The following is a 21,942-nucleotide window of genomic DNA, read 5'->3' on the forward strand; positions in this document are numbered from 1 at the left end:
TTCTGATGTAGTAGGGCCTTTTTAAATTCCAATCATAGTGTATGAAATTCAGATGATCTAAATGTGAAATTGAACTAAATACCCCCGGGGAAAGTAATCAGTGGAGAGCCCAGAAAATGCGATAGAAACCATTTCTCCCTCCAGCATCACACCTCAAACTGCCAAGCTGTGTACTCATCAGTGGATTTCCGTGCATGTCTGTTACATACCCAGTCATTAGGGAATTGTTTGTATTTTCCATGGATCTAAAGGGATTTTATAACCCTTTAGATCCGTGGACAAGGTACTGGAAAATCACATTCATCCGTATCATTGGATCACTGCTCACTAAATCATCAGAAGTTTGGATGTTTGACAATAGATTACTAGGGGAGCTGGGGCATGCACATCACTTAATGAGCTGAAAATCCCCTCTATATTAATAAGGAATCTGATAAAGACCCTCCCCACTTCTGGCTGGCAGCCCCCCCCACCTGCCCTCACCACCCAGCCTGAAAGGAAATTTGATATAGTCACTTGCTAGTATAGAACTTGAGCATTGCTGAAATAAGAGAGACAGGCTGTCAAAGCTTCTCATCTTGCTCTCATCAGTACACATGCAAGAATACCAAATTTCAAAGGGAAAAACAATTTAAACTGCATGAGGAAAGGTACTGATTCATTTGCAAATGAACTCTAGTCAAGGCATTGCCATGGAGAATGCACCAAGGTACAGTTAGGCCCCAAACCTTTGTTTAAATTCAAAAATGGCAAGTCAATTCTGGTTGAGGTGTTGCCATGGGGAATGAACCAGGGAATAGTTGCCCCCCTTTCTTTTGTTTAACTCATAAAGGCGCAATGCTGGGACATATTCTTTCTGTTTGGAGAAGACAGGGCCATGTGTATGTAGCTTCTAGCAAACATAAATGAGCCACATTGTAGGCCTGACTGATAACCTTAAATTGGTTGTTAGGGTCATTCTTTTCACGCTCGGGATTGTTCAGTAGGTGCTATCCAGTTACGGAATCACAACTAACGTTGGACACTGTGCTGAGTTTTGCAAGCAAGGACTGGTTGGGCACTGGGATGTACTGTAGACCTATCAGTAAATGTTGAGAGGATCAGTTATGAATACAAAGCATTCCCAATATATACTGAAATGAAAAGTTCAGATTGCATTATATATGGAATTCAATTGATGCTTTTACCCCAGTTGTCTCCCACTTTCATGGTTCCTCTCTCAAGACACTGGCTCATGTTGGGATGTGATTCCATGGACCCTTCAGCTCTCCACAACCTCATGCAACTAAGCCATCTTCCTGTATGAACCAAACAGAAAGTTTGATGGAGGAGAGAGTCACAAAAGAATCCATTCCTATTTTGAAAATCTACATGCATATTTTCCCACCACAGGCAGTGAACAGTTACCAGCATCTCATCCACCATTTTAAGTGTTCACAACCTCCACCATTGATGCACCGAGGCAGCAGTATGTACAATCTTTTTAATTCTTTCATTGGATGTTAGTGTCATTGGCAAGGCCAACATTTGTTGCCCATCTATAATTTCCCTTTAGAAGGGTAGCGGTGAGTAACCTTCTTGAACCACTGTGGTCTATCTATGCGGGTAGTGCCGATGGGAAAGGAGTTCTAGGATTTTCATCCCGAGACAGTGAAGGAACGGGGGATATAGTTCTTAGTGGTGTGTGGCTTGGAGGGGAACTTGCAGGTGGTGGTGTTCCCGTGCATCTGTTGCCCTTGTCCTTCTAAGTAAAGAGAAGTTGAGTTTTGGAAGTTGCTGTCAGTGGAGCCTCATTGAGTTGCCACAGTGCATCTTGTAGATGCTGCACATTGCTGCCATTGTGCATTGGTGGTGGAGGGAGTGAATGTTTAACTTTCTGTATGGGTTGCTGATCAAGCAGGCTGCTTTGTCCTCAGTGATGTCGAGCTTCTTGAGTGTTGTTGGAGCTGTACTCATCCAGGCAACTGGAGAGTATTCCAACACACCCCAACTTACCCCTTGTAGATGATTGACAGGCTTTGGGGAGCCAGGAGGTGAGTTATTCAGAGTAGAATTCCCAGCCTCCAACCTGCTTTTGTAGCCACAGTACATATATAGCTGGTCAAGTTCAGTCTCTGGTCAATGGTGATCCTCAGGATGTTGATATTGGAGGGTTCAGTGATGGTAATGCCATTGAATGTCAAGGGGAGATGGTTAGATTCCCTCTTGTTGGAGATGGTCATTGCCTGGCACTTGTGTGGCATGAATGTTACTTGCCACTTGTCAGCCCAAACCTGGATGTTGTCCAGGTCTTGCATTTGGCTTCAGTATCTGAGGAATTGCAAATGTTACTGAGCATTGTGCAATTATCAGCCTTCTCTTCCTGTTAATTGTTTAATTGTCTGCCATCATTCGCAACTGGATGTGGCTGGACTGCAGAGCTACAATCTGATCCACTGGCTGCTTCTACTGATTGGCATGCAAGTAGTTGTACCTTCGCCCTGATGATACCTCACTTTTAAGGTATGCCTGGTGCTGCTCCTGGCATGCCCCCTTGCACTCTTCATTGAACCAGAATTGATCCCCAGTTTACTGTTAAGTGTAGACTGGGGGATATGCTGGGCCATGAGGTTGCAGATTGCAGCTGAATACACTTTTGTTGCTGCTAATGCCCCATAGCGCCTCATGGATGCCCAGTTTTGAGCTGCTAGATCTATTCAAAATCTATCCCATTTGGCACGGTGATAGTGCCAGACATCATGCTGGAGGGCATCCTCAATGTGAAGAGGGGGTTTTGTTTTCACAGGGACTGTGTGGTGGTCACTCCTACCAGTGCTGTCAGGGACAAATGCATTTACGACAGGTAAATTGGTGAGGATAAGGTCACGTAGGTTTTTCCCTCTTGTTTGCATCATCACCTGCCACTAGCCCAGTCTGGCAGATGTGACCTTCAGAACCTGGCCAGCTTCTTGGTGATGGACATTGAAGTCCCCCACGCAGAGCACATTCTGTGTCCTTGTCACCCTCAGTGCTTCTTCCAAGTGGTGTTCAACATGGGGGAGCACTGATTCATCAGCTGAGGAAGGGCAGTACGTGGTAATCAGCAGGAGGTTTCCTTGCCCATGTTTAACCTGATGCCATGAGAACTCCCTCCCGACTGTATACCACTGTGTCACCATCTATGCTGGATCTGTACTGATGTTGGTACGGGACATACCCAGGAATGGTGATGGTGGTGTCTGAGACTTTGGCTGTAAGGTATGATTTTGTGAGTATGACTAAATCAGGCTATCAGGCTGTTGCTTGACTAGTCTGTGAGACAGCTCTCCCAATTTTGGCACAAGCCCCCAGATGTTAATAAGGAGGACTTTGTGGAGTCCATTTTTTCTGTCACTTCCGGTGCCTAGGTTGATGCGGGTTAGTAAATTGGGTTTTGCTTTTCTGTAGCTGTTTGGCATCAGATTGTTGTAGGTCTGGAGTCACTTGTAGGCCAGGCTAGGTAAGGACAGCAGATTTCCTTCCCTAAAGGGCATTAATGAACAAGGTGGATTTTTTTTTAAGTCAATCAATGATAGTTTCTTGCCACAGTTAAGGAGATTAACTTTTAATTCCAGATTTTATTTAATTGATGAAATTAATTAATTGAACTGAAATTGCACCAGCTGCCATGGTGGGATATGAACCTATGTCCCCAGGACTTGAGCCTGGGCCTCTGGATTACTAGCCCAGTGACATCATCACCATGCCACAGCCCCTCCCATCTGCAAGATTCGCAGATTCCTTTGACAGCACCTTTCAATCCCACGACCTTCGCCACCCAGAAGGACAAGGGCAGCAGAAGCATGGGAACCCCACCACTTGCAAGTTCCTGTTCAAGTCTCACACTATCCAGACTTGGAAATATATCACTGTTCCTTCACTGTCGCTGGATCAAAACTTGGAACTCCCTGTGGGTGTAGCACACCACACGGGCTGCAGTAATTCAAGAAGGCAACTCACTACACCACTTCTCAAGAACAACTAGGGGCGGGCAATAAATCATGGCCTTGCCAGCGATGCCCACATCCCATACACGAATAAAATAAAAATTGAATGTGGAAAAGCAGACTGATGTATACTGTGGGTTGGGAGGGGGGCACACACAACCCAAATCTGCATCCCAACTGAAATCACACACTTGGCTCATGCTGGCCATTGAAATTATTATCTCTGGTCTGTGCAGCTTTGTGTCAAATCTGGCCTTTGCCAACGAAACAATTGGCAAAATTAAATTTCATTATTTATACCTCTTTAAATTATGGCAATATTGCTGTACTAACCACTGAAAATCATTTCTAGAATGTCTATTTTAAACTCTTTCAAATAGCCTTGTTATGTTTCTTACTTTAGAATAATTGGGAGATTACAGCCTCACCTGCAATTATTTCATCAGGGGAAGCAGAGTGAGATGCAGTTTCCTATTTTTGTGTCTCCCACTCCTTGGATGCGTAAAAGATTCCTTACAAGAGTTCATTCCAGAACTTGTGAGACCTTTGCACTATTTGGTACTGCAGTGGGCTAATGGCCTATTTGATGTGTCCTTCAGTAATTATAAGCACCTAATTTGGAACTGGTTCTTAACTGTGTTTTAAACATTCACAAATGTGGGAGAGCAACACGCTGGACAGAATGATACGTTCTCAGCTCAAAATCTGCCACAGGAAGAGCTACTAGTTGTACACATTGGCTGGGTTTATCTGTGCCCGCCGGCGTCGGCCACGTTTGTTGGCGTGAGCGGACAATATGGCTAGAAGGCCAAAAATTGGTTTCACCACAACATGAAACCAGTTTGCGATCATCCGCTCTGTCCGCTGATGACGGGCTGCTTTCTCCACCATTAGACGTTGGGAACCTCATTGTAATACATCAGCATATCATTATAAGGCCGCCTGCCGGACTCATCCCCCCGCTCCCTGCTGGATCGTCCACACACGTTGGCAGTAAAACACGCCAATGTGTTTCACAACAGCATCTGTAAGGTGTGCACTTGCTGGGCTGTACTTTGCTTGAGACTTCAAGGTTTGTTTGCCTACCTTGCTTTGGTCAGCACTCGCAGTCATCAGCGCCAGGCTTCACAGATTTAGGGGATCTCATGGGCAGGTCTCTACCTACCAGATCAGCCATATGTGGGTCGCTTTTCAGTGGCTGCAGGGCAAGGTCTTGCTTGGGGAAGGAGAAGAAGTGGCCTCAGGCAAGGGAAGAGGCTGCAGGATGAGAGCTGTACAGGGGAAGGAGGGTGTCCCAGGGAGTGTGTGGGGCACATGTTGATCTGTGCAAGTGGCCTCAAGTTGGTGAGGGCTGAGGAGGCAGATTCCAGAGGCGACGAGGCCAGATGGACATGTGAGGGTTTGTGTGAGAATGGGTGGTGATGTCCCTTGAGCTGGCAGTGAGTGAGATGCCAGTGAATGTGTGAGGGGCATGAGATTAGAGTGGTGAAATGGTTGCCATACCTGACTGCATGGATGAGATCATTCATCCTCTATCTGTATTGGATGGCCAACCTCTTCTGCGTAGCATTGGCATTGACCACTGCTGCCACCACCTAACAAGCCGGATTAGTAATGTAGCTGCCCCTCCTGCGGCCAGAGCGGGGTTAGAGGACATCGCAATGGCCCTCCATGGTGTCCAAAAGGCGCTCATGGCTTGCAGGCTTCTTGCCTTTCGGGGCCATGTTTTCTTCGCTGCAGTCCTGGCCTGGCGGCACTGAGCACGGCTGTACTTTAACTGTGGTGCCCGGCGTGATGAAGCGACGAGGTGATGGTGTGGCAGGCGAATCGGAGCACGGCCACCATTGGAACGGTGTGTATCCCAGGAATGCATAGTTAATGCAGCAGGTTTCGGACGATATGGCATGAAAAGCTGCCATTCCAGCCAGCGGGTAAAACCTGCCACACTCACTGCAAATCTGAGGCGATCTTGCCCATTGAAATGAATAGCATGTAGCAGAGGCCCAAAATGGGCATAGCGAGGCTCAGAGACACCAGATTGCTCCCTTCCTCACCACAGACAGGAGAGGGGGATCTGCACATAGATCCCAGTCGACAGTCAGTAAGGGGATGTGTTCGAATTGGAAAATGTGGAACCTTGGGAAGCAAAGTAAATAATAATAAATTAGGAAAAGGAAATAAGCCATTATCAAGGTTGTCATGTTTAGAAGGCAGTTCAGTTAATGATTCCATATGATGATGGTTCAGTTGCCTGAAGTCAACTGTGAGTCCTGCAGTCTGTTTACTAAACCAGTGTGACCCCAGACACGTGCAGGGAAACAGAAACATTCATTCACAAATGTTTACTGTGTCTTCATTTTGCTTCCTGAAGTGCCAAAAGATCCATTCAGACCAAGTGTCGACAGGTCATGAGGGCAAGGTGAATATTTTTTCAAACAGAAGGATGCCTCAGACATCTGAAACACAAGAATTTCTTCACACCTTAGCTCATTTTCATTCAAACAATGGTGTAAAATGCCAATGCACGTGTTACAGCTGGACAGGGAAATGACAGGAACATTGCAGTGGGATACGTGATATTGCATTGCTCATACATTTCTGAAATGTAGTGGAGCGGCCTGCCCTTCAGTGGTAACGTTTTGAGTTTAAAGTCAATGTGCAAACAAATTGGTCTGCTTGCATTCATTGGGGTAAATATTTATTGCAGAAGCTTTTTTTTTATTAAACAAGGACTTTTCCTGCAAGGAGCAAGGACATGACAACAATAAATTTCAATCCTGAAAATATCTATCTGGTAACTCTAAATTTAGGTGTCTACAGTAGCACTTTGCATTATTTGAACAAGCTGTCTCATTCGGACATGATCCTCTGGGGCTGTCGTGAGATGGACTCTTCACCCAGCAGCCTGTCCTCTTCGCCCAGCAGCCTGTCCTCCTCGCCCAGCAGCCTGTCCTCCTCGCCCAGCAGCCTGTCCTCCTCGCCCAGCAGCCTGTCCTCCTCGCCCAGCAGCCTGTCCTCCTCGCCCAGCAGCCTGTCCTCTTCATCCAGCAGCCTGTCCTCTTCGCCCAGCAGCCTGTCCTCTTCATCCAGCAGCCTGTCCTCTTCGCCCAGCAGCCTGTCCTCTTCGCCCAGCAGCCTGTCCTCTTCGCCCAGCAGCCTGTCCTCTTCATCCAGCAGCCTGTCCTCTTCGCCCAGCAGCCTGTCCTCTTCGCCCAGCAGCCTGTCCTCTTCGTCCAGCAGCCTGTCCTCTTCGCCCAGCAGCCTGTCCTCTTCGCCCAGCAGCCTGTCCTCTTCGTCCAGCAGCCTGCCCTCTTCGCCCAGCAGCCTGTCCTCTTCGTCCAGCAACCTGTCCTCTTCATCCAGCAGCCTGTCCTCCTCGCCCAGCAACCTGTCCTCTTCGCCCAGCAGCCTGTCCTCCTCGCCCAGCAGCCTGTCCTCCTCGCCCAGCAGCCTGTCCTCCTCGCCCAGCAGCCTGTCCTCTTTGCCCAGCAGCCTGTCCTCTTCGTCCAGCAGCCTGTCCTCCTCGCCCAGCAGCCTGTCCTCCTCGCCCAGCAGCCTGTCCTCCTCGCCCAGCAGCCTGTCCTCTTTGCCCAGCAGCCTGTCCTCTTCGCCCAGCAGCCTGTCCTCTTTGCCCAGCAGCCTGTCCTCTTCGCCCAGCAGCCTGTCCTCCTCGCCCAGCAGCCTGTCCTCCTCGCCCAGCAGCCTGTCCTCTTCGCCCAGCAGCCTGTCCTCTTTGCCCAGCAGCCTGTCCTCTTCGCCCAGCAACCTGTCCTCTTCGTCCAGCAGCCTGTCCTCTTCGCCCAGCAGCCTGTCCTCTTCGCCCAGCAGCCTGTCCTCTTTGCCCAGCAGCCTGTCCTCTTCGCCCAGCAACCTGTCCTCTTCGTCCAGCAGCCTGTCCTCTTCGCCCAGCAGCCTGTCCTCTTCGCCCAGCAGCCTGTCCTCCTCGCCCAGCAGCCTGTCCTCTTCGCCCAGCAGCCTGTCCTCTTCACCCAGCAGCCTGTCCTCTTCGTCCAGCAGCCTGTCCTCTTCGTCCAGCAGCCTGTCCTCCTCGCCCAGCAGCCTGTCCTCTTCGTCCAGCAGCCTGTCCGCTTCGTCCAGCAGCCTGTCCTCTTCGTCCAGCAGCCTGTCCTCTTCGTCCAGCAGCCTGTCCTCTTCGCCCAGCAGCCTGTCCTCTTCGCCCAGCAGCCTGTCCTCCTCGCCCAGCAGCCTGTCCTCTTCGCCCAGCAGCCTGTCCTCTTCACCCAGCAGCCTGTCCTCTTCGTCCAGCAGCCTGTCCTCTTCGTCCAGCAGCCTGTCCTCCTCGCCCAGCAGCCTGTCCTCTTCGTCCAGCAGCCTGTCCGCTTCGTCCAGCAGCCTGTCCTCTTCGTCCAGCAGCCTGTCCTCTTCGTCCAGCAGCCTGTCCTCTTCGCCCAGCAGCTTGTTCCTGTTCAAGTCAAAAAAATGTGCCTTAAGATCACCATATTGTAAAATCCCACCTTGGATTTGTTTTGCCATTTGTTTGACTGAAACAAAGGGCATTTGGAGCTGGCGTTGGGCCAAGCCAATGGCAGTGTTTCCTCACAGATGGCAACCTCCAAAACAGCAAAATGGTAGAAATAAATTCTGCAAAATATTTTGAAAGAAGGACAATAAGATTAACATGGTAAAAACAGAATGGACTATCATATGAAATTAAAATCCATTAGGAGAGAGAATAAAGTAGGGAAAAAGCCAATAGATAAATAACAAATAAATTATTTATGCTTCTCAATTATGAATCAATCATTTTGCAAATTATTAAGGATCAATGAAAAGAAACTGAAAATCAGCTCAGAGGAACTTGACATCTAGTCACGTGTTTTTTTTTTCTTCCATGTTTGAAATTTGCCTTTATACTTTGTGGTTTTCCCATGCCCCGCGCTATTTCTCAACTAACAGCCCGACATGGACTTTGGTAATTGTACATCTCAAATTTGAGAGAAATGTAGGTGCAAAATATAATCTATTTGTCATGTCAATGTTCATTTCAAAGTGTCTGTGACCAATTCTGTAATGAAGCCTGTTAAGAGGTGAGAACGGTTCATGAAATGTGATGCCTGTCTCTCAGTAAAAATGGTTCTGAACCTGATGAACCTTCCTAATGTTAGCACTTGTCAAACCAAAAATTATGAAAATAAAGTTAAAGGTGGGGGCATGGGGGTGGGATGCCTGGATCCCCCTTGGGCCGGTAGAAATAAGCTGAAGTTAGACATGGGGCAGTGATGCACCCAAAGTGGCACCTCTGCTTACCTGTCCCATGCTAATTAGATGCTATTCCATGAACTCCACAAACTCTGCCAGGGCCAATTTTGGAGCGCATGATTAAACACAATCCTGGCATAACCAGCCAAGGAATCTTGGGATGCAGGCTTGTAGCAATATAGGAGCATTAGTATCTCTTTGCACCGCGTTGGTAAGTATATTTGTAAAAACGTCCTCTCAACTTTGCAGGCTATTAGGGGTTAACAAAAAGAAACTGAAAGTCAGCTCAGAGGAAGCTGACTCGTTCTTTGCCTAACCACATTTCTTTTCTTTCTTCCTTTTCCACCCATGTTTGAAATTTGTTTGCCTACCTTTTTGCCTGCACTATTTCTCAGCCAGTAGGGAATTCTTTAAAACACCTAAGCCATTCCTCGAATTTGTGCAGGACAAATCATGGCCGCCCCTCAGCTCAGCTTTCTTTCCTTTCTTGTGAAGAATCAAGCCCCTGCTCACTGCTCTCCGACAAAACGTCCAAGACTAGAACTTCACAATGAAGAAAGGAATCAACAGAATATCCCACCCAAGCACTTTTACATTCTCTCTTTGCTTTGACTCTCAAGGGTCAATATTAAACAATGGAGCTTTGATGCCCAGAGATATTTTTGAATTAATATTAATAGAGGTAGGACAATTTGAGGCGTCTGGGACCTTTCAAAATGCTGTTTCTAACAGACCAATGTCTGGTGCAGAGGTTTTATTCAAGAGCTCCACCAGAATTCATCAGGACACATTTCTTTCTGTTCCCTGTTGAACTGCTTGTTGAGTTGCTTATCATTCCGCATTGTGGAAACAATTTCAGTTACATACTGCTGCGTGGACCACTTTTGCTCAGCTGCTGTCTCCAAAACGATTGAATTACTGAAGAGGTTTTACTAAAAGCTCCAAGCACTGCGCTTAGCTGTCCTGCAGTAAACCAAAATACCTATAAGATTATTCAAGTAGATTGAATATATGCCTAGTCTAAAACGGTTCAGGGTGATCTGGCATCGAGCAACAGACGTTACAGAAGCAGAGTCCGAATGTTATATTAGAAAGTAGTTTCTTTGGAAAGGGGCATATCAAATGTTGGGATTGAGCAGGAGATTGTGATTATTCTAAATGGCAAGGTGAAATAGAAAGATGAGGGCAGACTCAGTGGGAAAGGTGGCCTATTCCGAAGATGTAGTGTCCTATCATTGTATGAAATTTGAAATTATGCCAAGCAATCTGCAGTTTTTTTAGGTTGACAAGCATAGCATTAAACAAACCTACAAAGGATAAGTGTTAACATCAAGAAAGTTCAGCAAGTTCAGAACCCCTTTGACTGCAGGACAGGCATCACATTTCATGAACCGTTCTCACCTCTTAACAGAATTAACCTCATTACAGAATTGCTGACAGACACCTTGTAATGAACTCTGACATGGGAGTTAGGTTATATTTAACACCTACATTTGTTACAAACTTGACATGTACAATTATGGGTTAAAAGTACTGGGTAATGAGAATAGGAGATGAAGGGAAGGGTAGCAGTGTTAATAAAATTGCACCATCATCACAGTAAGGAGGGATTGAAATGAGTGTAATCAGCAGATTAAGTTACTATGAGAAGAGTTAAGCATAGTAAAATATAGAAAATACCACTTAGAATATATTACAGACTTTCCGACTATAGTGGCTTAATGGAAGAATGTACGTATATTCAGATGAGGAAGGCCTTTAAAAAGGATAAAAAGATTTTAACCTCTATATAGATTGGGGGAGAAATACGAACACCAAGAAGAAAGGACATGGATTTATTGAACATGTTCAAGGTAGCTTGTTAAAGCAGCATGTCCCCAAGCTAACAAAGGAGCTGTTGATAGCCAATTAGTCATAAATAACAAACCAGAAAAAGGTAACAATCTGATAGTAAGAGGTTTAAGGATCGTATTTTGATTGAATTTGCTACCTGGCCTGAAGAGAACAATAGTGAGAGACAAATCAAGGTCTCGGTTCTGAACGAGGGCACTTTTAAAGAACGAGGAAGGATGTGACTAAAATAAGGTGAAGGTCATAGTTGGTTGCGAAATATATAGCCCAGCTGTGGAGTTGATTCAAACTGGATTGCAAAATAAGTTTGTATCCCTAAATGACAACGGAGGTGGTGGTGGTGGAGGGGGGGTGGGGGTGCTCTTGCTGCCATGAAATAACAGCAATTCATGAGAATGATTCAGACCAATAAAGAGGCAATAGTAGTGGCAAGAATGAGAAGAGAAGATTACAGAATGAAACAAAAACAGACCCAGAAAATAATAAGAAAGGCAAAAGGAAGCATGCTGTGAAGGAAAGGCTTGCGGGCGGAGTTAAGGATAGCAAAAATAATTATAATTACAGCAAGAAAAGGAAAGGGGCAAAGAAGATATTTGCTGCATTGAAACAGATTTAGATATGACTGAAAGAAAGACAGACCTTCTATTTATATAGTGTTTCACAGCCTCAGAACATCCCAACATACTTCACAGTCAATGAATTACTATTGACTTAGTAGTTATTATTACGTAGGCAAACATGACATGCAGTTTGTATACAGCAAGATCTTCCAACAGCAAAGAGATAAATGATTAATTAATTTGTTCTGTGAACCATTTGGCCAGGAAGTTGAGAGAGTTCCCTGCATTTTTCTTAAAAAGAGCTGTGGAATCTTTCACATCTATCTGTTTGAGCAAATGAGCTCTCAGCACAACATTGAAGCTCTTGACCTCGAGCGGAACTCAAAACTTTTGACTTGGAACCAAGCATGCTCAAACTGAAGCAAACAACACTTGGCCAAATGAAGGAAAATTACATGGTGGAAACTCTAAATGAATATTTTATTTTGGCCTTTAAAGTGCAGAAGGAAGATACACTATGAAGGGTAAGTGGAAGAATAATAATTGGTGAAGTGTAATCTTCTTAGAGATCAATGAAAAAATAAAAATAACGACGGATAAATTGATGGAATTGAAGTCGAACAAATTCCAGGCCGGGATGGTACCACCCAAGTGAAATAGGTAAGGAAGTCGGTTATAATCCTTCAATGCTCATTAGGTTTTAGAATAACGAATAGTGTCAGAAGGTAGGAAATAGTACACTTTTATTCAGAAAAAGAGGAAGGGACAAACCATGTAACTGCACTTCTATGGCCTGAATTTTCTGGTCGGCATGTGGGGGCAGGTCCTGCTCACCGACACGTAAAATGACACACGGTGATGTCACCGCGCATCATTCTGATCTTCAGTTCGGTGGGTGCGCACCAAAGTCGGCTGTGCACCCGCTGAACTGTCAAAGGCTTATTAAGGCTATTTAAATAGTAATTGAAATTATTAACTGAGCTGCCAGTCCAGCCTTAAGGTTGGCGGGCAGGTGAAGAGCCCAGGCAACCTTTGCATTTTTCATGGAACCTCATCCAGAGGGGGGATGAGGTTTCGTGAAGGGTTTATAATTGTAATAAAAATGTTTATTAAAATTCATTGACATGTCCCAGCTCATGTGACACTGTCACATGAGGCGACATGTCTGAATAATTTTTTTTTCTGTTATTTCAATTTTTCATACCCAAAGTAATCTCCCTGAGGCAGCTCCGTTGAGGGGGGGGGGGGGCGGGGGGGGGTGATTCCCTGAGCCGGGGGTGAGCACAAGTGCTCAGATCTCCCTGAGGCAAAGTGCTGCCTCAGGGAGATCAGCGTTACTTTTAAAGATGGAAACAAATTTCAGGACACGTCCCCTCATGTGAAACTGTCACGTGAGACGGGACAGGTCCATGACTTTTATTTAAAAAATTTCCGTGAGATTTTAAATCCTACAAGAAACCTCATCCCGCCCGTGGTTGAGGTTTCGTGCATTATCTGAAGGCCGCCTGGCCTCTTCGCCTGCCCACCCAGTTTAAGGTTGGACAGGCAGGCCCATTAAGTCCATTAATTAGTTTCTTGGCGGGCGCATGACCGAATTAAAATCTAAACGACGCAGGGTGACACTGGGACGCACGCCTGACATCACCCTGTGTCAGTTTACGTGTCGGCACGTGGGACCCACCCCCGCTCGCCGACTGGAAAATGCTACCCGCAAGCTTGGCCTGATGTTAACATTACACTTGCCTTTTTTGAAAACTATGGGCTAAATTTTACCGCCCCCCCGCCCTCCCAACCCATCCCCCAACAGGAGGTGGGGAGGGAGGTGATGGGAGCCAGTAAAATCACTAGGAGCTGTGTCAGATCGGTTCCCCCATCCATGGCGGAACAGGAATCAGGCAGGCTGCTGGCCCAAGGAAGCAGGCAGCCAATTCACATATGTCAAGGCCCCAAAAGGGACCATTTTCCAGTGGCATTGGCATTTTACAAATGACAGATCAACACTCCCTCCCCCTCCTTTCACCACGAGAAGAAGCCGCCAGTTAATGGTGGTGGTCTCTCAAGCAGCAACCAGGGAGTCGGGGTGGGGGGGGGAAGAATGTTTGTTTTTTTTTTAAAAGCAAAGAGAAGGTTGCAGAAAGGGAAGGTAGCACCCACGGCCCAGGAGAGCATCACCCACAGTCCCAGCAATATCTTCGGAGGGGTTTCCCTTGCAGCACTCGGCCCGGTGTTTATTTTAAAGATTTTTCTTACCCTGCCTGCTGAAGGCAGCAGGTCTCCAGCCTGTCTCAGCAGTGGCCACCGCTCCTGGTAGCGCTGCTGAGCTGCCGACTCTCTGATTGGGCCGGCTGCTTATAGGGGCCGGTTGCTGTCCTGAATAGAATGGCAGCTCTGGCAACAGTCCCGTAATTGGCTGCTGCCTGTAAAATTCAACGGGAAGTCCCACCTGCCACCCGTGTCTGCTCGCGACACACCCTTCCTCCCGATGTCGGGCCATCCATGTGATTGGTAAAGCGCTGCCCTTTAAATCCACTATAATAAATTGTCAATTCCTACATCCACGTGCATCACTAATGGATGTCATAGGAGTTTCAGTCATAGGCAGCCTTTACAGAAACAAACTATATTCAGATGGGAATGGAAAAAAAGTGATCCCGAAAATGGAGAGGATTGAACTGATTTGCAACATAAATACTGTAACCTTCTTGAAAGCAAAGCTTTTGTGCATATTAATGACAATAGCCAGACACACAAGTCTAACACAAGAGGTGCTTGCAGGTAACCATAGCCATATAGGGCCTGATTTTAACTTTCCGCGGTGAGTTTTGAATGGGTTAAAATCGGACCCACAATGTCTTTTGCATCCGTAAAGTGTAGCATGATTTTCATTTAGATAGAAATGTGTAACAAGGATGGTGCAGCTTTAAATATCTGAGATGGCCTCACTTTCCACAGTAACTATTCAATCTTAAGGTAGAGATTTTTGAATTTACAAAGCTTCTGCTGGTGAGAACTATACAAACAGCAAACTACTTGGTTAACATTGACAGGGAATAGCAGCTGCTAAAACTGACAGAGTATAGTATGACATTAACCATGCTAGACCTTAATCACGTGTTATAGGGTAACAGCATGTAATTCCATGGTTAAATCTTAAAAGAATGCTATTCTCTATAGAGTCATCACCTGAAAGTGGATCAGACTACCCAATAACCATTTCACTTCTCTTAAAGGGATAATGTCAGAATACAAAAACAGTGGCCAAATTGTGGCGGCTAGACATAGCTCTATTTGATCTTTTATCTATGTATAACATCTAGGATTAACATTATCATGAATTGTACATTTACGTGCACCTTTCCGGTGAAGCAATGTCAGCTTGACTCAGCCTAGTGGCAATGACATCTCTTCAGTCAGAAGTTTGTGGTTTTCCCTTCAACCATGGTACATAATTGAGGTTGACACTCCGTGTGGTACTGAGGCAACACTGTGTTGCTGAAAAGAGAGGCATGTTGCCAAAGCTTTGCTTCTTGCACTCATCAGGACAAACACAAGAATGCCTGAGGGTGCTGACTGGTTGGCAAGTGGACTCTGATTAGCCAAGGCATTGCCATGGAGAAAGCAACAGGAAACTATCGGCTCTCCAGGTTCACAGGTAATTCAAAAAAGGTGTACATCTTGAACATATTTATTTTGTTTGCAGAGTATGTGTCCCTGTGTATGAATGTATATCACTTCTAACAAGTCTAAATGAGCCATGTTACCTGGGTGCTTGGGGAGCCTATAATTCTCCGTTGCTTACTCCATGACAATGCCTCAGCCAATCACAGTCCATTAGCACCCTTTTCTCCTGTAGTATAAATTGTTGTGATTGTTTCAAAGTTGGCATTCTTGTATTTGTCCTGATGAGTGCAAGATGAAAGGCTTCAGCAACATGTCTCCCTTTCCAGCAATAGTCAAGTTCTGCGCCACCAAGCAACTGCTTGCAACACTGTATTTTAAACAAAGACCCTGTCTGCCAGTTCTGAGAGTTTGAGTGGACGCTAAGCATTAGAAGTCTCCTGGCACATTTCTACAAAGAACTAGGAGTTCCCATACTGATCTGACCATCGTTCCTCCCTCAGTCAACACCACTCAAATAGATAACTTGTCATTTATCTCGGTGCTGTTTCTGCAATCTTGCTGTGTGCAAAATGGCTCCTGAAAAACAGCAGTCACTAAAGGTCAAATAATAATGTAATTCGTCTGTTTGATGTACTCCAAGGTTTGGATAAAAACTGAACGTTTCATTTCCAGTGCGGAAAGTAAAACAAACTGGATCTTGTCAGAAAAATAATAAACTCGGAGTGTGCACTGGGACAGATCTTTGGTTTGTGTGATAATGTAGAACAACAGTGATAGTGAGTCAGTAACCCATTTTATATCTCATGATACTCATTGCCATTTACTTCATTGTCGGATGTTTTGACTAAGTCAAGATCGAGCCCAATTTGTGAACGTTTACCCCAAGCAAATTCAAAATCTATGTAAATTGATTCCAAGTCCCAATTTGCTCCTGACTTAACAATGATTTAAGGACACTTACCAGTGGTGCACACTGCTTCTATTATGTAGTGATATTAGATGCGGAATTTACACTGTGGCTATTCTGTCACAGGGCGGGAGCAAGTATAGGGAAAGTGCACCATTTCTGGCCATTAAAATCAATGGGTGGAAAATCATAGGTTGGAGCTGTGACATTTCCTGCTATCCACTTCCTGTGTGCACCAGGAGTGCAAAAGTGGAACATCTCCCCACTTCTTCACTAAAACTTATGTACAAAAAATACTCAGATCTGAATATCATGAGATATAAAATGGGTTACTGACTCACTATCACTGTCGTTCTACATTATCACACAAACCAAAGATCCCAGATATTATTGGACTATGATATTTTGTAAAATACCATTCTCATTTAACATGGTGAGATTTTTTGTTGATGTGGCAATGTATGATTGCAATGTAATGTTTAATGGTAATAATATATGGATGGTTGTAATGTAACATTATTGTAAGGTTGTATTCAGTACCATTGTAGCCTTGTAATATATTAACATTCTATGACTTCATGTACTAGTGTTGAATGGCAGGATAGCAATACTGTTTATTTGCAATGTAATAGTGTTGGATATTTGGAATATAGTGACACTGTATGCATGTAGTATATTAATGTTGCATAATTGTAACACTGTATGGTTGTGACATGGAATTTCCTCCCTAAACCTGTCTCTGCACTTTCTTCCCCTCCTAAGATGTTCCTTAAAATCTTTGCCAACCTGTCCTAATATCAGCTTATGTGGCTTGGTGTCAAATCTTGTATGACAACACTCCTGTGACTTGAGACATTTTACTACGTTACAGTTGCTACATAAATGCAACTTATTGACTCTACCAGTGAGTCAATGCAGGATGAGTTTAGTGCGGGTAGGACTGATAAGCAAATTGACAATGGCTTCTGCATAGATGTCAGTGTCCATGCCTGAAACAGGCATTAAACCCTTTTTTGGGTGGAGAAAGGGGCCCAACGCTGTTCTACAAATTTGTCAATGCTTGCCTTCAGCCATTGACTATTGTATTCTCAGGTGCTTGGCAGCCAAACTGGTCCTTAAGCCGAGGCTAAGTTGTAACTTTTTTGCTTAACCTGCATTAAAGGTGCTATAAAAATACAAGTTGTTGTTGTGGAGCTGGGAGGGGTATTCCTGCTCCCCTCAACTGTACAATAAATCTGCAGACAGCTGCCTTTCACCCACCTATTAATTACCACCCCCACTTCCAGTCCCAGACTCTGCTTATCACCTTGACCACCAATCTTCCTGGTCCCTGGGATCGGCGAGCTGGCACCTGCAGCAGACCAGTAATAAACAGATGAGGGCAGAGCCCGCAGCCCTGCTACCCACCTCATGCCCCTGATTTGGGAGCGATGCAATTTCCAGGCCAATGTCCTGCCAAATTTATCTTTGTATTGCAGTCTTAATTTTCACTTTAAATGATCACAATTGACATTCATTTGACTGTACATGGGTATGATATACACAAACCAGGTGCAGCTCCATAAAATATTTAATCAAAAATTGAAAGATAACCATCAGCAACTAAAAAACAGCAGAGATAACTTTGCTGCAGTCAAAACTTTGTAATTCAGTTCTGGTATCATCGCAGCTGACAGGTGAATGGATAAGGATCATATCAGCAAAGGACTGTTACATAAAAAGAAACCATTCTGTAAGGAGGAGGTGCCTTTGTGGGTTCTGAATCCTATACACTAGATGTGCTGTTAGCATCATTGCAGAAGGCTACAGTTCATGCTGTTTGGCAAACAGCAGGAACTTTCTTAGATACAGTTCTTTGCTTGAGTATTAAAATGTGAGTAAATGCTGGATGGGGAATGTCTAAATACAATTACTGCAGGTCAAGATACCTCCTCACAGATCTTGTTGGTTAATTACACAGCAGACTTCTGTAAAGTGTATTATGGCTGTTTGCCTGTGAAAGCTACCTGATTTCAATGATTGGGCCAGGATGTGACATCGAGTTGACCTCGGCCTCACCCTCCAGCTCATAAGTTAAGAAGAGTCCATTCTTCAAGAGCATTGTTTGGAGCGGAGTGATCCTTAGAGAACTGCTGTTCCCATTAAGAGTAGCTTAGCATTGTGATGAATCAGAGCATTTTTCACAGCAATTCCCTCCAGAATTTGACAGTAAATTGGATTTTACTGGGTTTTATAACTATTTTCTCATTTTAACGATTAAATATCTGGAAGAAGCAGATTTCCATTTTTCAATTATAGCACGATGCCTAAACTGCCTGAAAGTGCATCTGTAGAATACGGCAGGATGAATTTTAGCCGGTGAGTTGTGAAGGAAATCTAATTCAGCAAGAATTTTAATGCAAGTTGCTCATTTCAAGATTTTAATTAAACATGACAGAAGGCACTTGAGGACAAATAAAGGATGCAATTATAATGCTGCCCTAATGTGCATTATGTATCCATGGGTGGATTTTGTTTTAGTGGAATGATAATGTGATTGTAATTATAATTTAGTGTTGATTATATATGATTATTACATTAAGAAGAGATATAATGTCAGCTTCTGTCAGTGAAACTATTTATGACATCATGGAATTGAACTTGGGGCGGAATTTTCCACACCCGCCCACTGCTGGTATCTTCTGGTCCCGCCGCAAGTCAATGGACTTCTGGCTGGCGCACCGCGTTGCCTGTGGCGGGTCCCACCTGCGACAGGGCCAGAAGATCCCAGCCTTGGTATCCTGTGAGACAGAGCAAGAATATATTTGTGTAATTATGGGGCATTTTTTCAAACTGGAATTAGAGCTATTAATCTTCCTGTTAATCAATTTGGATTTGTTTTGTTTATTATTCCAGCGCTGAAGAGTCCAGCTGCATTCCATGAGCAGAGGAAGAGCCTGGAAAGAGCCAAGGTATGGACTCCAAGATGTGGATGGCAAACTCAGTCATAATTTTGGGTGGTATTAATTCAAACAGTGATTCAGAAAATTGAATGACACAAGATTGCATAGGATACAGGGCATGGAAGCAGGCCAAATATGAAAGCAAAAAACTGCAGATGCTGGAAATCCAAAACAAAAACAGAAAAAGAAATACCTGGAAAAACTCAGCAGGTTTGGCAGCATCGGCGGAGAAGAGCAAAGTTGACGTTTCGAGTCCTCATGACCCTTCAACAGAACTAAGTAAAAATAGGAAAGGGGTGAAAAACTTATTTTTACTTAGTTCTGTTGAAGGGTCATGAGGACTCGAAACGTCAGCTGTGCTCTTCTCCGCCGATGTTGCCAGACCTATGGAAGCAAGCCATTTGGCTCAACAAGTCCCTGCCAGTGTTCATGCTCCACTTGAGCCTCCCCCCATCTTTCATGATCTAAATCAATCATAGTAACCCTCTATTCCCTTCTCCCTCTCACGCTTACCTGGCTTCCCCTTATATGCATCTATACTATTCACTTCAACCACTCCCTGTGATAGCAAGTTCCACATTCTCAACACTCCTTGGGTAAAGAAATTTCTTCTGAATTCCCTGCAGGATCTCTTGATGAGTTGCAGGGGCAGAAAGAGAAGTCAAGCTAAGCCTAAGTAAAAGCAAAACACTGCAGATGCTGGAATCTGAAATAAAAGCAGAAAATGCTGGAAAAACTCAGCAGGTCTGGCAGCGCCTGTGACGAGAGAAACAGAGTTAACGCTTCGAGTCCATCGAAGAAGAGTCACGTTGGACTCGAAACGTTAACTCTGGCCAGAATTTTCCAGCCGCTCAGCGGGAACTTCCAGTCCTGCCGACGTGAATTGAGATTTCAATTGCTCGTCGGCCCTGCCACAGGGGCGGTGTTCTGGAAAATTCTGGCCTCAGTTTCTCTCTCCACAGATGCTGCCAGACCTGCTGAGTTTTTCCAGCATTTTCTGTTTTTATTTCAAACTTTTTTTATACAGTTTAAAAAAAACACTTTGCGAAACACTTATATTGTCAAATTAAAATGAACTCCTAATCCTGATATTACAATCCCGAAATTGTATTATTCCAATTGAGGGTTATATATAGAACTTCACATGAGGTTACACACAATTTCATATTAGAAATGTTTTAAAGATTATAACCTCATCATTTAATGACGTGGATCAATGACTGTTAATTGTCCCCGTCCGGCATGATTTCAAATCAATTCTCATAATGCAATCAATGGGTAGAGGACAAAGAGGGAATTCTGAGATGTGCGAACTGAAGTCCAACTTTGCTGATCAAAAATGTATAGCATGCTTTATGAAATAACATATTTTGTTTTTGTTCATCGCATTTTAAGAGATTACAGCCAGAGCACTACTGGCAAATATACTACAGGAACCTGCATAAAATAGCCACTGAATTACATAAATTAGTCAATAAAATAGTCCAATAGTCCATAACTATAATGGCAAGTTTCAAAGCTATTTATTTAAATAGAATCAATCTTATCATATAACCAATAAATTACATGAAGGAGACTAATATACAAAGAAAGCTTTGCCCTGAGTCAGAATAAAGGGGACAGTGATTGATCTGTGTTCTGATAGAGTCTGCTGTCCAGTGACTGAAGGGCATGAGCATCAACTGCTGTTGTGAACAAAGAATCGGACAGCTGACAGCCCAACATTTAGCCCACGGATGCAGAGCTATGTAGCACAGATCACAGAAATATGCTGTTAAAGACAAGTCAGTCGCAGAGCAAGATAAACCAGCATTTGGAGCTTATTGTTAAAAAAATGGATGAATTTTACTGTTCAAGGTCAAAAAGATAAAAGCTCTTTAATCTATATGCTGTGTAGATACTTCAAACTGTCATATTTCATTGTGATATCCCTCAATTTAGTCTTAACTTATGCTGCTATATGTACTTGCCTGTCTACCAAAGTCTACTTTTTATCAGCCAGAAAATTGTAATCTTGTAATCTGGATAGCGTGTGTTCTCTTACATGTTTCTGTCAATGGAGCTATGCAAGCTAATTTTTCCCAGTATGCTAGTATGCTTTCAACGATTGCCTGTTTATTAACATCTGCAAATCCATTTGCAAAGCATTTTGATTTGAAATGACCTTTCAATGCTCTTGTATTTTTGGGCTACTTTCAATTGGCGGAGCTACAGTGTCTCAAGAGCCTTGTAATATTTATGGTAAATGGTTGCGCGTGACGGGAATTAGTGGCCAGGATTTTGCCCTTTGTCAGATGGGGACGGGCGGGAGTGACCGGGAAGCCGAGCACCGCAGCGATTGGGGCCCGTCCGCAATTTCACATTGGCAGGCCAATTAAGGTCTGCCCAACATGAAACATGCGCTGCAGCGCTTAGCGCTGCCTGTGTGGTGCGAAGGAGGGCGAGCGGGGAACCGTGTCTGCACACAGGAAAAGCTCCCTGAGGCACAGAGCTGCCTCCGGGAGCTGAAGGGTTTATGAATTAAAAATAAAGAATTTTTAAATTGTTAAAAAAAAAAGTGTCCCCTCATGTGATTCTGTTCTGTCACACGAGCAGGGGCATGTTACTAATGAAATGTTTAAATTTTTATTTAATTTTTAATAACTGTTGGAAATCTCATCCCGCCCGTGGATGAGGTTTCCTAAAAATATCCAAAGGCCTCCTGGCCTTTTCGCCTGCCCGCCAACTGTAAGGTTGGACAGGCAGTGAAAAATTTAATTCCGCTGGGACTTTAATGGCCTTAATAGGCCTGTTAATCGTTCACGGGCATGTGCCAAGTCCCACGTGCGGCTGCCAACTGAAATATCGCACGAGTGCGCGATGACATAGGGACGCTC

At 44.5% G+C, this 21,942-nt stretch overlaps 1 protein-coding gene across 4 annotated transcripts in view; it reads left to right on the plus strand.

Annotated features, from left to right (window-relative positions):
- The window catches only part of LOC121293740 (myocardin-like), a 111,310-nt gene that overhangs the window by 23,643 nt on the left and 65,725 nt on the right, over nucleotides 1-21,942 (plus strand). For all 4 annotated transcript variants that reach the window (XM_041216994.1, XM_041216991.1, XM_041216992.1 and 1 more), the window contains one exon: nucleotides 19,020-19,075. In XM_041216994.1, coding sequence (XP_041072928.1) covers nucleotides 19,020-19,075 — 56 coding nt within the window. The remainder of the gene's footprint in view (nucleotides 1-19,019; nucleotides 19,076-21,942) is intronic.

The sequence above is a fragment of the Carcharodon carcharias genome, chromosome 22 (assembly GCF_017639515.1).
Source record: "Carcharodon carcharias isolate sCarCar2 chromosome 22, sCarCar2.pri, whole genome shotgun sequence".
Classification (NCBI taxonomy): domain Eukaryota; kingdom Metazoa; phylum Chordata; class Chondrichthyes; order Lamniformes; family Lamnidae; genus Carcharodon; species Carcharodon carcharias.